The sequence below is a fragment of the Capricornis sumatraensis genome, chromosome 4 (genome assembly GCF_032405125.1).
Source record: "Capricornis sumatraensis isolate serow.1 chromosome 4, serow.2, whole genome shotgun sequence".
Taxonomy (NCBI): Eukaryota; Metazoa; Chordata; class Mammalia; order Artiodactyla; family Bovidae; genus Capricornis; species Capricornis sumatraensis.
The window spans coordinates 134,611,936-134,625,142 of NC_091072.1; the positions used below are offsets into that span (position 1 = coordinate 134,611,936).

General features: G+C 40.5%; 1 protein-coding gene across 6 annotated transcripts in view; it reads right to left on the reverse strand.

Moving 5' to 3' along the window:
- PLEKHA5 (pleckstrin homology domain containing A5) overlaps positions 1-13,207 on the reverse strand; it is a 261,444-nt gene that overhangs the window by 74,396 nt on the left and 173,841 nt on the right. For 4 of the 6 annotated variants that reach the window (XM_068969980.1, XM_068969984.1, XM_068969982.1 and 1 more), the window contains 3 exons: positions 13,002-13,117; positions 7,571-8,038; positions 1,617-2,145 (listed from right to left, as the gene is read on the reverse strand). In XM_068969980.1, the coding sequence (XP_068826081.1) occupies positions 1,617-2,145; positions 7,571-8,038; positions 13,002-13,117 (1,113 nt within the window). Of the gene's footprint in view, positions 1-1,616; positions 2,146-7,570; positions 8,039-12,689; positions 12,708-13,001; positions 13,118-13,207 lie in introns of all 6 variants that reach the window. The other 2 variants (XM_068969979.1, XM_068969978.1) reach the window with 1 other exon arrangement.

Here is a 13,207-nt window from a genome sequence, read left to right on the forward strand (position 1 = left end):
TTTGCATTTGATCAGATTTCTTTTGAATATTGTTAATAATTTTTATTAGCTTTCGGAAGTACAAACTGTCAAAACACTGAACTCTGTTACAGGGACGTTCAAAGTGAGCCTTTTTTTGGTGAGACAAACTAAAGCTTCTTTCAGAAGAAACTTTCTGATTGACTTATTAATTCCTAACTAATGCTTATTTATGGAAAAATCAAGCGAACGCTTTATGCAATGATGTAACTGAAGGAGTCAGCCCATCACAAGGACAAGAAAAGGCACTTTTCAAAATAGCATAAAGCGAGAGGCTCTTTAGAATTCAAAGAAAGGGAAAGAAAAATTCCTTTTCACTTTAGGACAGACATTAGGACTCGGTTGCAAACATAGTGACTAATCAAAATGATTTTGCTTCAGAATTGTGAAAAGCTGATCAATGCAAGGTACTCCAACTTCACTTCAAAAAATCTACTAAGCAAGACTTGAACCAACTTGGCTGCTGCTGCTGTTTGTTTACTGGCTAAGATGTTTCCGACTCTTTGTGACCTCATGAACTGTAGCCCACCAGAATCCTCTGTCCATGGGATTCTCCAGGCAAGAACACTGGAGTGGGTAGCCATTTCCTTCTCCAGAGGATCTTCCTGACTCAAGGACTGAACCCGTCTCTTATGTCTCTTGCATTGGCAGGTAGATTCTTTACCACTTGGGAAGCCCCTAAACCAACTTAATATATGCATTAAAGCATGGTCTCTATACCTTAATTAAAAAATATATATATATGGAGAATTCCTGTCAGACCAGTGATTAGGACTCTGCACATCACTGCCGAGGGCATGGATTTGATCTCTGGTAGGGGAACTAAGATCCCACAAGCTGCATGGCATGGCCCCCCCCAAAAAAGTATATATACCAGTAAGTGATGTTACTTTAATATGCAATTGGGTACCTGAGGAGGTATTTCAGTATGCTGTATCTTCAGCTGGTGATTAGAAGATGAGGATTACACTTTTATCTTAGCAGAGAACATGAAGAGCCTGACAGAAGACTGTAGTTGTGCTACAAGAGGCAGAGTAGAATTTGCAAGTGTGCATAGGGTTAATCCAAATGCATGTGGTCTTAACCTACAGGGAAATCCGATGAGAGCCACTCTCGAGCAGAGAGGAATACATAATGTATCCGTTCCAAAGAGCTGCTCCTGAGAGAAGCAGCCCTGCAAGCTTAGGTTTTATACATGAGAGTCTGACATTACAGAAGATGCCTCCTTAATTTTTAAAACAAACAAAAAAAAGCTGGTTTTGCCTGCCTCCTCCCCATTATCTTGTCTCTGGCATTCCCAAGAAAGAGCAGTGTACTATTAATAGAAGTGAAAGGCTTCTCGCCTGGCTCAGTGGCAGAGAACCCGCCTGCCAATGCAGGAGATGTAGGTTCATTCCCTGGGCTGGGAAGATCTCCTGGAGGAGGAAATGGCAACCTACTCCAATACCCTTGCCTGGGAAATGCTATGGACAGAGGAGCCTGGTGGGCTACAGTCCATGGGGTCACGAGAGTTGGACATGACTAAGAGACTAAACAACCAGAAGGAAACTGCAGCGTCCTCAGAAGAGCAATGAACCCTGGACGAGCAGATGCCTCACCTTGGGATGATGGGCCCGGTGCCTGCGGTCGATGGTGACATCCCTGCGGTCGATGGTGACGTCCCTGCGGTCGATGGTGACGTCCCTGCGGTCGATGGTCACGTCTCCCCTTTGAATCGGCGAAGACACTTCCGACCTGTAGGTCCGCTGCGGGGAGAAGCCCTGATAGGCGGCGATGGAGCCGTGGGAGGGTGACGTGGGGATGCAGTGCATTGTCTGGTCGGAGATGTTGGCCATGGTTTTAGGGCTGGTCAGGGTGCTGTGGCGAGGGAGGGTGCCCTGCTTGCTGTAAAACTGGCGCTGCTGCCACTCATACAGCTGCCACATGGTGTCGTCCCGCATGGACCTCCGCTTCTCCTCGGCTCCGGGTCCCGCTGTCTTGTCGTGGGCCGAGGGCGTGATGCTGCAGATGCTCTCCGGCCTGGTCTTGCTGTTTCTCGGGAGGGTTCTGTAGCCTTCGGGGTAGCGGGCCATGACTGGCGCTCTGTGGCTTGGCATGTTTCTTGGCAATGTTTGGTAAGAGATTACTCTGAAATAAAAGAACAATTGCAACATAAAACTGAAGGAGAGCTGCTTTCCAGATAGTAAATTAAGAGTATGTTTTTGTTTTTTTCTTTTCTTCTCCCCTCCTGTTAGGTAAAATGTATACTGAAGATTCATTTTTTGTTTTTTAAGGTGACTAATGAACAGAATTTAATTTTTTTTAATGAAATCTAATTTGATGGATTGAATATACTAAGTCAACAGCATCTATGTTGCTCACATAAAAGACCATTTATTCCACACAATGTATGGTTTGGTTTCAGGAAGGAAGAGTACTATACTTTTTCCAGAAATAAAAATGTTCAAGATCTCAAGTCCGTACTCATGTCTTACTTGTTTTTATATAAATAATCTCCTAGAATCTCATCGTCACCAATCTCAGCAAAATACTTAATTTCTGTGTGTGGATGGAACACTGGAGTTTTTGAGCCATGCCCACAGATCATGGAGACTGGAAATGAAGGACTGCAGGTGGTGAGGCTCTATTGTACCACGTCCTTCTGAAAGCATAACTGTTTACCGGAAGAAGTACATGAATCAGTACTTCTGTGGTCTGAAGGAATCATTTCCCTGGATAACTTTTGAGAAATCAAAATGGCTCAAAAGCTAAAGCTAAAAATTTAATTTTTTAAAGACAAAATTCTTCAACATGATGCTATTTCAGACTCAAAACTGCAGCTCTCCTGAATATTATGATGTTTTAATACTTGTGAACTTTATTATTAATCAAGTGGGAGGAAGCAGTTGGTCAAAAATCAGGAGGGCCAAGCTTGCCTTCTTGTTTTCCCCCCAAATACAGAGACCTTAGAGGAGTTAGTTACACCTCTGGGATTGAGAGAAGGTTCAAGTGTGTAGGGGAAGAAGACTAAGAAGAGATCATACTCCTTTCAATACCTGGGGTTAAAGAAGAGTTAGTGGACTGGCTGGAACCACAATGCAGGCCTCTTACTTCCTTAAGCAACAGTCTACTCTCTTTATTATGTCAATGATTCCCTTTGAGACTTGAGATTTCTCAAGACTTTAAGATTTAATGAAAAAGCAAACTCATTCTTTTATTTAAAAATTTTTGCCAAAAGTATGGAAATAATTTTAAAAACTTTACTATTCTATTGCAATAATATACTTAAAGATAAAAAGATACCCCTAAATTAGGAAGGGCATAATCTTAAAGAGCTGGGTGCTACTGAAATCTGGCCAACTGAAATGTTTTGAGATTTGGCTTTCTCATCTAGAAGAGGATTTGGTCACAAAGTGGTCTTACAATTCTAAAGTCCCATGTTTTCTTTTGTATTTTGAAATATTTCCAGTTCTTTCAACCATTCTTCTAAACTGAGTTTGCTTCATCTGCTGAATGTCCCTCAGCTTCTCCATGTCTTGAGCTGAGCCACAAGGGAAGTCTAAGTATACTGGAGTGGGTAGCCTATCCTGTCTTCAGCGGATCTTCCTGACATAGGAATCGAACCAGGGTCTCCTGCATTGCAGGCAGATTCTTTACCAACTGAGCTATCAGGGAAGCTCAGTGATGTAAACAGACTTGCTCAAAATTAACCCTCCCTCTCAACACACACACACGAACCACTTCTGAGAGCCCAACCATCTGACAACTTTGGAGTGGGGGAGGAAGGTACCCCATACTCTGATATTAGCAGTAAAAAGACTTGATTCTTTTTACTCCATGTAAATTTACTATTTTTTCCCTGCTTGATCTCCCTCCGATCCTCATCTTCTCTGCTAACATGGAAGCCAGAAATTGAATAAAGTCCAGAGCTGGCAACCCCACAGCTATGTGCCTAGGAAGCATGTGAGACAGGGGAATGATTCCATCCGTTAAATTCTGCCCTAGCGCTCCAGCAGTGGACGCCAGCATACCTTGGTTATTGGGCCATTCATAAACTTAAGAAATACTATAGACACCTTATTGTGTAAGAAGCTCTGGATTAGGCACAGAACTGTATCAGAGTAACAAATACCAAAAACATAAATGATATTAACTTTATGTATGCTGTTCAGAAATCTGTAAAACGATCATTTATAGGTACATAAAGGAGGGTCACATATTTTCGATTTAAAACAAATAAAAAAACTGCCTGTGGACTAATGTTTAAATTCCAGTTCAGAAATCTGATGACACAGAACGCAGGCATCCACACGAGCTGGACCCTGTGGCTGAGATGGCTACTGCACTTGGATCATCTAACTGTGTGATCGTCAACGGCAGGCGATTTTCCTACCAAGCTCGGCTAATTAAAAGTGACTACAAAGTGTAAAAGGCTCTTCTGCCATCTTTGGAACTACTTTTTGGAGGATTTTAATGGAAAATCTGCTTATCATCAAGCAAATTTATTTCCGCCCCATATACTTTCTACCACTTTGAGACCGTTCTTAAAAAAAACTAGTTTCCTTCAGTGCTTTCCTCCAAAGAAATTCAAATTGAGCAAACTGTGATTTGCTTTTTAAGTGAAAGCTTAAGTAAGTCTGTCGGCGCCTTCGTCAGGTTTTGTGCCCCATTCAACAGCACCTGCCTGTCAAATGCCCTAAAAACCCTGACACGTGATTCTGCCATGCAAAACAATGGCCCAGGCCCCAGCATCTGAACGGGCCCGCCCCTCACAAAGGAACTTTCAGCCTCTGTTCACAGATGCAGGCACCTACCATATGACTACATAGGAAACCTCTTTTCTTTCTGCTAGAACTTTAGGGATGAAAGCCAGCCTTTCATAGTTTCAGCAAATGAATTCTACCATCTATGATCATTATGCTTCTTGCCACCGATAAAAATTATTTTGCTGTAAAACCTCACCACTGTTTTTGAAGCATGAAGTTCATGTAATCATGTAGATGACCTATGTCAATGATCTAACCTGGACTCTAGCCAGGGAACCCAAACTTGGAGGAGCAACGTGAAGGGAACCTGAGCTCCAAATGACCTCAGGCCAGCCTTTAGAAGCTGGAAGGTCTGCAGTCAAAATTAGTAAGTTACAGGGAGCCTTTATGGATGTTAATTACATCCAACCAAGGACTTTGCGAAGCGCTTGAAAACTAATACTTATGGCTCAACAATTAAAAAAACTAACTTTAGATACAGAACCCCTTTAACGGTTCATTTTCAACCTTAAGAAAGTATGATTTTACTTGAGGAAAACTGATTCTATTAAGAAGCAAGATTTAATTTGCTGGGCAGAGAGGCAGCAAATCTTCTGGCTGTGGTTTTTATTACTGTTTCCCCGAAAACGATTACCTTCATAAGTACTTTCAAACATCCTGTCATTTCCTACCCACCCCCACCCCCCTCAGTACCTCTGGCTTTTCCTCTGTGCAATCAAATTTTATTGTTGAGACAGCAACTGTTTGTCACAGCTGTCCCCTGGGAAAATTAGGCAAGTGAGCAATGAGGGTGGAGGAGGAGAAAACAGAAGTGAGCGACACATCAAGGGATGAGAGGGGCCGAGCTGCACTCCGGGGAGGAAAGACTGGCTGACGGCCGCCCAGACCAGAAGGACATCCCGCTACCCCAAAAGTTCATCTTCTTTCGACCAAAACATTACTAACTTATTGCTCTCTGGTCCCCTACTACTGAAAGGTAAGAGTTATAGTAGGTCTTCAGTTAACTGTGTATGTGTTAGTTCATTACAGTACTTTATAAATCTTACATCACCAGCTTCCCACCTAGAAACACAACACTTTCTCATCCACGGGCACTTGCTTTTCCTCCACGTTCTGGCCTTTACTTACAGTCTTTGCAGACCCTCCAAACCTTTTTTTCCCTTTATTTTTTAACTTTCAAAAAAATTGTATTGAAGTATAGCTGATTTACAATGCTGTGTTAATTACTTCTGTACAGCAAAGTAACTCAGTTATACATTTGTACTTACACACACATATATATTCTTTTTCATATTCTTTCCCATTATGGTCTGTCACAGAATACTGAATATAGTTCCTTGTGTTATGAAGTATGACCTTGTTGTTTATCCTTTTTTTCCTTTAAACATAAAAGTTCTTTCTGGTTTTCCCTTAGAATCTTTACTTTATCCAGCCTCCTGCTGAATGAATGCTTCTCCTTTCATCCTTACTTTTAAGCATGTCTGATATAATGATGATGACACTCCAAATCTTATTCAAGTCCAGATCTCTCTTTGGAGGTACAGACTGCAGACACCTCAAATTTAACCTATCCAATCACTCATTACCTTCTGTCTCCCCAATTCTTCCCTATGTAGTGAGAGGCACTGGATAATGCCTGACAACCCGACCAAAAAAGCAGATCACCATTCTTGATTTCCCACAGCCACTCAAATTAGATTTGAGTGAGACCAGTCTGCAATCAAGTACATCCAAGTACTCAACTAGCCTTGTCAATTACAAGTTCAGTTTTTGAATTTCTCCAACACATTCTCCAGATTCTACTGAACCACCATTCTGCAAACATACAACTCCTCTGGCTTCTCTCTCCAGCCTTGCTTCTTGTCCATCATTATACCAGCTGTAATGATGTGAGCCTAAGCCAGACTCACGGCTTTGGAGTCTTTTCCCAGCGCTATCAACTCCTGACTTGTGCATACCTAAACCAAGATAAGCATCCCATCCTTCATATCTGGGCTCCTACCTCACTTCCTCCAGAGAGGTTTCCCTGAACCTTTAGGCTGGGCTGGTTGTCCCTGAAACATCTTCTCTTCTTGCTGTATTTGTCATCGTATGCAGTATCTGTTTAACTTTCTCCTCCATGAAACTAAGAACAGCTGTGAGAAATTTGGACTATATCATTTCAGTATTTTACTTCCTGGTCCCATGATTACCATATAGTAATTATACAATAAGTATACAAAAGAACAAGTGTGTACATGAATGAGTAAATGCTTAGATGAATAAATAATAAAACTTAGTCATGTGCATCCTGAGTTTAAGAAAGCCAAGGAATGAGTCTGAGAACTGGAGCATCTAAGCCTTTCCGTCAGGAGAGCTTCACATTACATTAAGCTGTAGAAGCTCCTAATGGAAAACAGAGCAGGACAGTGGAGAGAGTGAAGTTGTGTGTGTGTGTGTGTGTGTGTGTGTGTGTGTGTGTAAAGGGGCAAGGCTAGGGGTGTGTTTGTGTGTGTAAAGGGGTGAGGCTAGATCTTGCTCCCTTCCTTGCCTCAAACAAGCATGATCATGATCTGTACCCACGGCCTACGCCTTCTCGTACGCTGGCCCGGGGAGGATGTTTCCTTGCCATCAGTAAAGTTGGATGAACATTACTCAGAACACTGAGACAGAGGGGGAAAAAAAAAAAAAAAAAAACCCCACACACATATCTGATTACCCTGAAGAAAAGATGACTCATGCAGCTGTAATATCACAATGCAATTTGAATTTAATACATTGACTCGATCTCAGAAACCAGTCTCCCACCAACACCATAAGACACTTACCCCCTGGTTTCCTCTTCATGACCTCTTCCCTTCTGGATTTTAATCCACTGCTCCAGCTGTTGCATTGAATTCGTTCTCTGTATGACTCGATCAGCCTCTGTGTGTAAGGGCCCCGTATTGTGGTGACTTCCACCTCTAAGATCTGCCAGGCTCACATTGACTGTTTTGTTCTCTGAACTATTCAAATTGACTGGCCTGTAGTGTCCAGTCTGACCTGGGCATGTTGACCCGCTCTCATATTCAGATGACAGAGAATTCAACTTTACACTATTAATTTTTGTTAAAGGTCTATCTTGGCCATCCTTCTGAAATCCATATTTTTCAGCTTCTAATGCCTTTTTTTCTTCATTTCTACTCATTTCCTTGTTTTTCTGGTTATTTTGGGCCTCTGGTTTAATTAGCACTCTATGATTGGGAAAGTTATTGATCTCTTTAGCTGGTGCATTTTCAGATGTAATCTTATCCACTCTGAAATCAGAGAAGAAAGGCAGAGTAAATCAGATGAAATAATGCACATGTTATTTTTAGGATTCACTCTGAAAAAAAAAAACCCATAAAACTACCTTTGACTTTACAAAACACCCTGAAAGCGTTGCAGAGGACAAGTCTGCACAAATCCCCAATGTCATGGCATGAAAATTCAAGTATGCCACCAGAATGTATAAATAGAAAGGGGAGAAAACTAAACACAAAATACACAGTGTAGAAAGCACTGGAAAACAAAAAAGTGGTGAGTGTCCCTACCATTAGAAATCTGAAGAGAAAGCAAATAAGGCTGCCCTTTGACTGTGAAACCACAAAAATTCATGCTTAAAAGACCACAGTAGCTGGTCGTTCGAAATAAACAACGTGGGTTCCAGCCAGGAGGGTTAATGCATCATGAGACAAACATGACTCTGGTTTGTGGAAATGGACATTATCTTCTGATGCTATCAAAGATTGAGACCATGTGACCAACTAACTCTGTTTCCCCGAGGACTTAAGTTTCTGAGCTAGACTACATGTGCTCTTTTTTTTAATTTGTGGAACTTCTAGTAGTTACACTGTTGTTTTTTTATTTTTTGGTTGAGCACAGGCTTTCTCTAGTTGCAGCCAGGTTTGGTGGGGGCTGGAGGAGAAGGGAGAGCATGCAGCTAGCCTCCAGTTGCTATGTGTAGGTTTTTCTCATTGCAGTGGCTTCTCCTGCTGCGGAGCAGGCTTTGGCGCATGAGCTGCATGTGGAATCTTCCCGAATCAGGGATCAAACCTGTGTCTCCTGCCTTGGCAAGCAGATTCTTAACCACTGGACCACCACGGAAGACCATAGTTCTACCTCTTACTAGCTGAGTTTCCAGCAAGGTACAAAAATGTACTAAGCCTCAAACTCCTCTTTGGCAAGTAGGGAAAACTTTAGCACCAAGGATACGGGACTGCTGTGAGCTCCACATGAGTAAATCTGTGGCTGGCACAGACTTTATCACCACTACCATTCAATTTCATCAAGCAACTGTGGATTAGAATCTGGCATCTCGAGTCCACGTCCCCGCAGGAAGAATGTGCTGCTCAGCAGTGTGCGCCTGAGTCAGCAGATGGTTTTACTGCTCACCATGCCAATTGCTCTATCTGGGTCTTTTTGATGAGAATCAACTTTCCTGAGACCAATCACTTCCAGGATCTGACAAGACCAAGCTAAGTGTCTGTACCTGGACAAAACTACCAAGATGCTACCACACTGGGAGGCTTCTTGAAGAGGGAATTGACTAACCTTGCACATTTCAATATATAATAATGATTCTACTGGATCCTAACTGTGCTATTGCTGCCAGTGTCAGTGATAAAAATGCATGTGTTAAAAATGCATAATCTATAAATATTCTTGGAGGAGGAAATGGCAACCCACTCCAGTATTCTTGTCTGGAGAATTCTATGGCAGAGGAGCCTGGTGGGCTACAGTCCATGGGGTTGCAAAGAAGTCGGACACAACTGAAGAGACTTAACAACATATCTTTTCAGCTATACAGAGATGGCTAGTTAGGAATAAAATCAGTGAGAAAAAATAAAAAGAAATGTGACTATTTCCCTCAGAGTACAGTTATAGACCATCCATATATTTAGGTTTAGATAAAATTCATGGCTTCACATTGGAAGCAATATTAGACACTGAGGGAGTTTATTAAGATATGCTATGGAGCTTCTTCCACTTGAAAGGTAGAAGTCAGAGAAAGTCTATGCTATAAACACATTTATCCAAGCTAATTTCAGGAATAGGGAGAATTTTTTAAAACATTAAGTATCAAACATATGAAAAGGTCTTTTTAAAAAGTTACCTCCAACTGCAATGACTTTTCCCTCAATTTTTCCAAAGACTTAAGTGATGTAATCAAAAAAGACACATGCTGCCTTCTCCCTAAATGGAACCAAAACTGATTCAAAAATGTATGCTAAGATAACATAAATAATGTAAAACCTGTGATCTAATTTTAAAAAGTAACATTTAAGTTACTGTAGAAGATACATGCAAATATAGAAAATGATAATAATGGGCCAAGAGACAGAAAATTATTCAGAGAATATATATTATGCTTAGAATTTTTTAATGCCATCAACGGTCTGCCCATTGGGGAATGATGACATTGAAGTTCATAGGTTAAAATACTTCATAAATGAGCTAGAGATAGAAAAGACGCAATTTCTTTCTTTCTTCCTTTTTTTAAAATTAATTTATTTGGCTGCTCCGGTCTTATTTGCAGCATGCGGGATCTTTAGTGGTGGCATGTGGGATCTTAGTTTCCTGACCAGGGATCGAACTCCAGCCTCCTGCATTGGGAGCATGGAGTTCTGGCCACTGAACCACTAGGCAAGTCCCTAGAAGATGTAATTTCTACAGGATGATGGTGACTGACACCAGGTTGAGCACACAGATGGTATTCAGTAATTCCTGGATAACTGGGCAAATTATATCAACACAACTGGCTAAAAATTGCTATGGGCAGATAATCAACAAATAGTTGTCCAGAGTCAAGACACAATATTGAATATCATTTTTATCAGCATAAATTAGGAGTAATTATTAGTAACAACAGATTGGTTCCAAATAGGAAAAGGAGTACGTTAAGGCTGTACATTGTCACCCTGCTTATTTAACTTATATGCAGAGTACATTATGAGAAACACTGGACTGGAAGAAGCACAAGCTGGAATCAAGATTTCCAGGAGAACTATCAATAACCTCAGATATGCAGATGACACCACCCTTATGGCAGAAAGTGAAGAGGAACTAAAAAGCCCCTTGATGAAAGTGAAAGAGGAGAGTGAAAAAGTTGGCTTAAAGCTCAACATTCAGAAAATGAAGATCATGGCATCTGGTCCCATCACTTCATGGGAAATAGATGGGGAAACAGTGGAAACAGTGGCTGACTTTATTTGTGGGGGCTCCAAAATCACTGCAGATGGTGACTGCAGCCATGAAATTAAAAGACGTTTACTCCTTGGAAGGAAAGTTATGACCAACCTAGATAGCATATTCAAAAGCAGAGACATTACTTTGCCGACTAAGGTCCGTCTAGTCAAGGCTATGGTTTTTCCAGTGGTCATGTATGGATGTGACAGTTGGACTGTGAAGAAAGCTGAGCACTGAAGAATTGATGCTTTTGAACTGTAGTGTTGGAGAAGACTCTGGAGAGTCCCTTGGACTGCAAGGAGATCCAACCTAGTCCATTCTAAAGGAGATCAGTCCTGGGTGTTCTTTGGAAGGAATGATGCTAAAGCTGAAACTCCAGTACTCTGGCCACCTCATGCGAAGAGTTGACTCATTGGAAAAGACTGATGCTGGGAGGAATTGGGGGCGGGAGGAGAAGGGGACGACAGAGGATGAGATGGCTGGATGGCATCACTGACTCAATGGACATGAGTTTGAGTGAACTCTGGGAGTTGGTGATGGACAGGGAGGCCTGGTGTGCTGCGATTCATGGGGTCGTAAAGAGTCGGACACGACTGAGCGACTGAACTGAACTGAACTGATTAGTTTTTAGAGTGGAAAATACAAGAAAAGAAAATAAAAGTTGAAACTCTGGGATAAGTGCAATATATGAAACTAAAATTATCTAGAAATCATATATTTTAATGACTATATTGATTTCTGTATTCTAAACAATTCCCTGAAAGTCAGTATTATCTGAAGTTAGTTTTATCCTAAGATTTTCATTTTTTTCCACCTAACAAATTTCCTCTAGCTCTCTATCATAATAATCTCATCTTTATGTCCATACAGGTGTTTTTTACACATGGAATCCCAAAAGCAGATTTTCCCATTATTAGTTCTCAACCTAGAAAATGTATTATGTTTGAGGTAGCTATCCTTATAAACAGGTGTCCCAGAGTTCAACCTTGGACCTTCTTTACTTTTTTCTCCATACTTTTGCCTAGCTCTAATTACTAGTGATTAGTTAAATTGATATGAAATAGATAAACATAAATTTACTTATACAGCATCAACTTGAGTCTTTTAACCAACACCTCAAAAGACTTTAATATCCTGAGAAAATAGTAAAAAGACCAGACATGCAAGTTAGCAATCTTCCTTATATATGTGCTCAACTGTTGTTGACTCAAAGAAAAATTTAACGGTATCATAGATCTTTGTCCAAATTGTAGGAATATATTTTTTAAATGCCATAAGCTCATAATTCAGCTACTATTTACATATTTTAGAAGCTGATTTCCTTTTACTAGCTTTTAATATATTGACTATTAAAATGATTCATATGTTAAGGCAGGGGGGGCATCACACTTACATCAATTTTAACAGTACATATTTATATAACCAAAGTAAGTCCTGGAGTTTTAAAAGAAAGAAGGTAGAATTCATTAAGAAGTAGATATATTTAGAAATAATCTAGATGCTTGATGAACTATTTTCTGGAGACATTCATCATTAAACAATCAGAAATATCCCAGAAACACCAAAGAAATGAAACATATCAAAAACTTTTATTTCAACTGATTAAACTTGAGAAACATATAACATAATATAAAAACACAGTGAAATTAACTTCATGAATATAAATTCTCTTCTAAGATTCAGAACCTTAAAAAATACTGTTTTGTGTACTTTTAAGATAGCAATTAAAAATGTACTTACCGGATATTAAAGGTAATTCTGTAAGAAGAAAGAACATTCAGTTGGAATGTTAGGATTTGGGATTCACCTCAGTACATGGGTAGGTGAGAATGAATAAAGAGGGAAGGTGGAATAAAAATGCAGGTGGCATCTCAAACCAACTAAAGGTGTATTGATTTAATACAGAAGATTAACTTAATCCTTGCTTTCTGGGGAAGAAATGGTTGTGTATCGTGACTACTAAAATGACGTGTACTATGATAATGATGTATTCGTAAGGCAGGGGATAAAACGTAAGTGGAGATCACCACTGCTTTCCCTACAAGCCTTTACCTTTTCACAGGTTCTGTCTGCACCAGGGCAGCATCTAGCATGGCTTTCATCCATAACTCCATTTCCTTTCCTGTGTCAGTGCAGAAATAATAGGTCCGCATGTTCGGATGGGCAGCCTGATTGAAAGTGACACGATTGTTTTAAATAGAAATAGGGCACCTGTAAAAGTAAAAGAAAGAAAGTTCAGTGGCTCCCTACACAGAGCA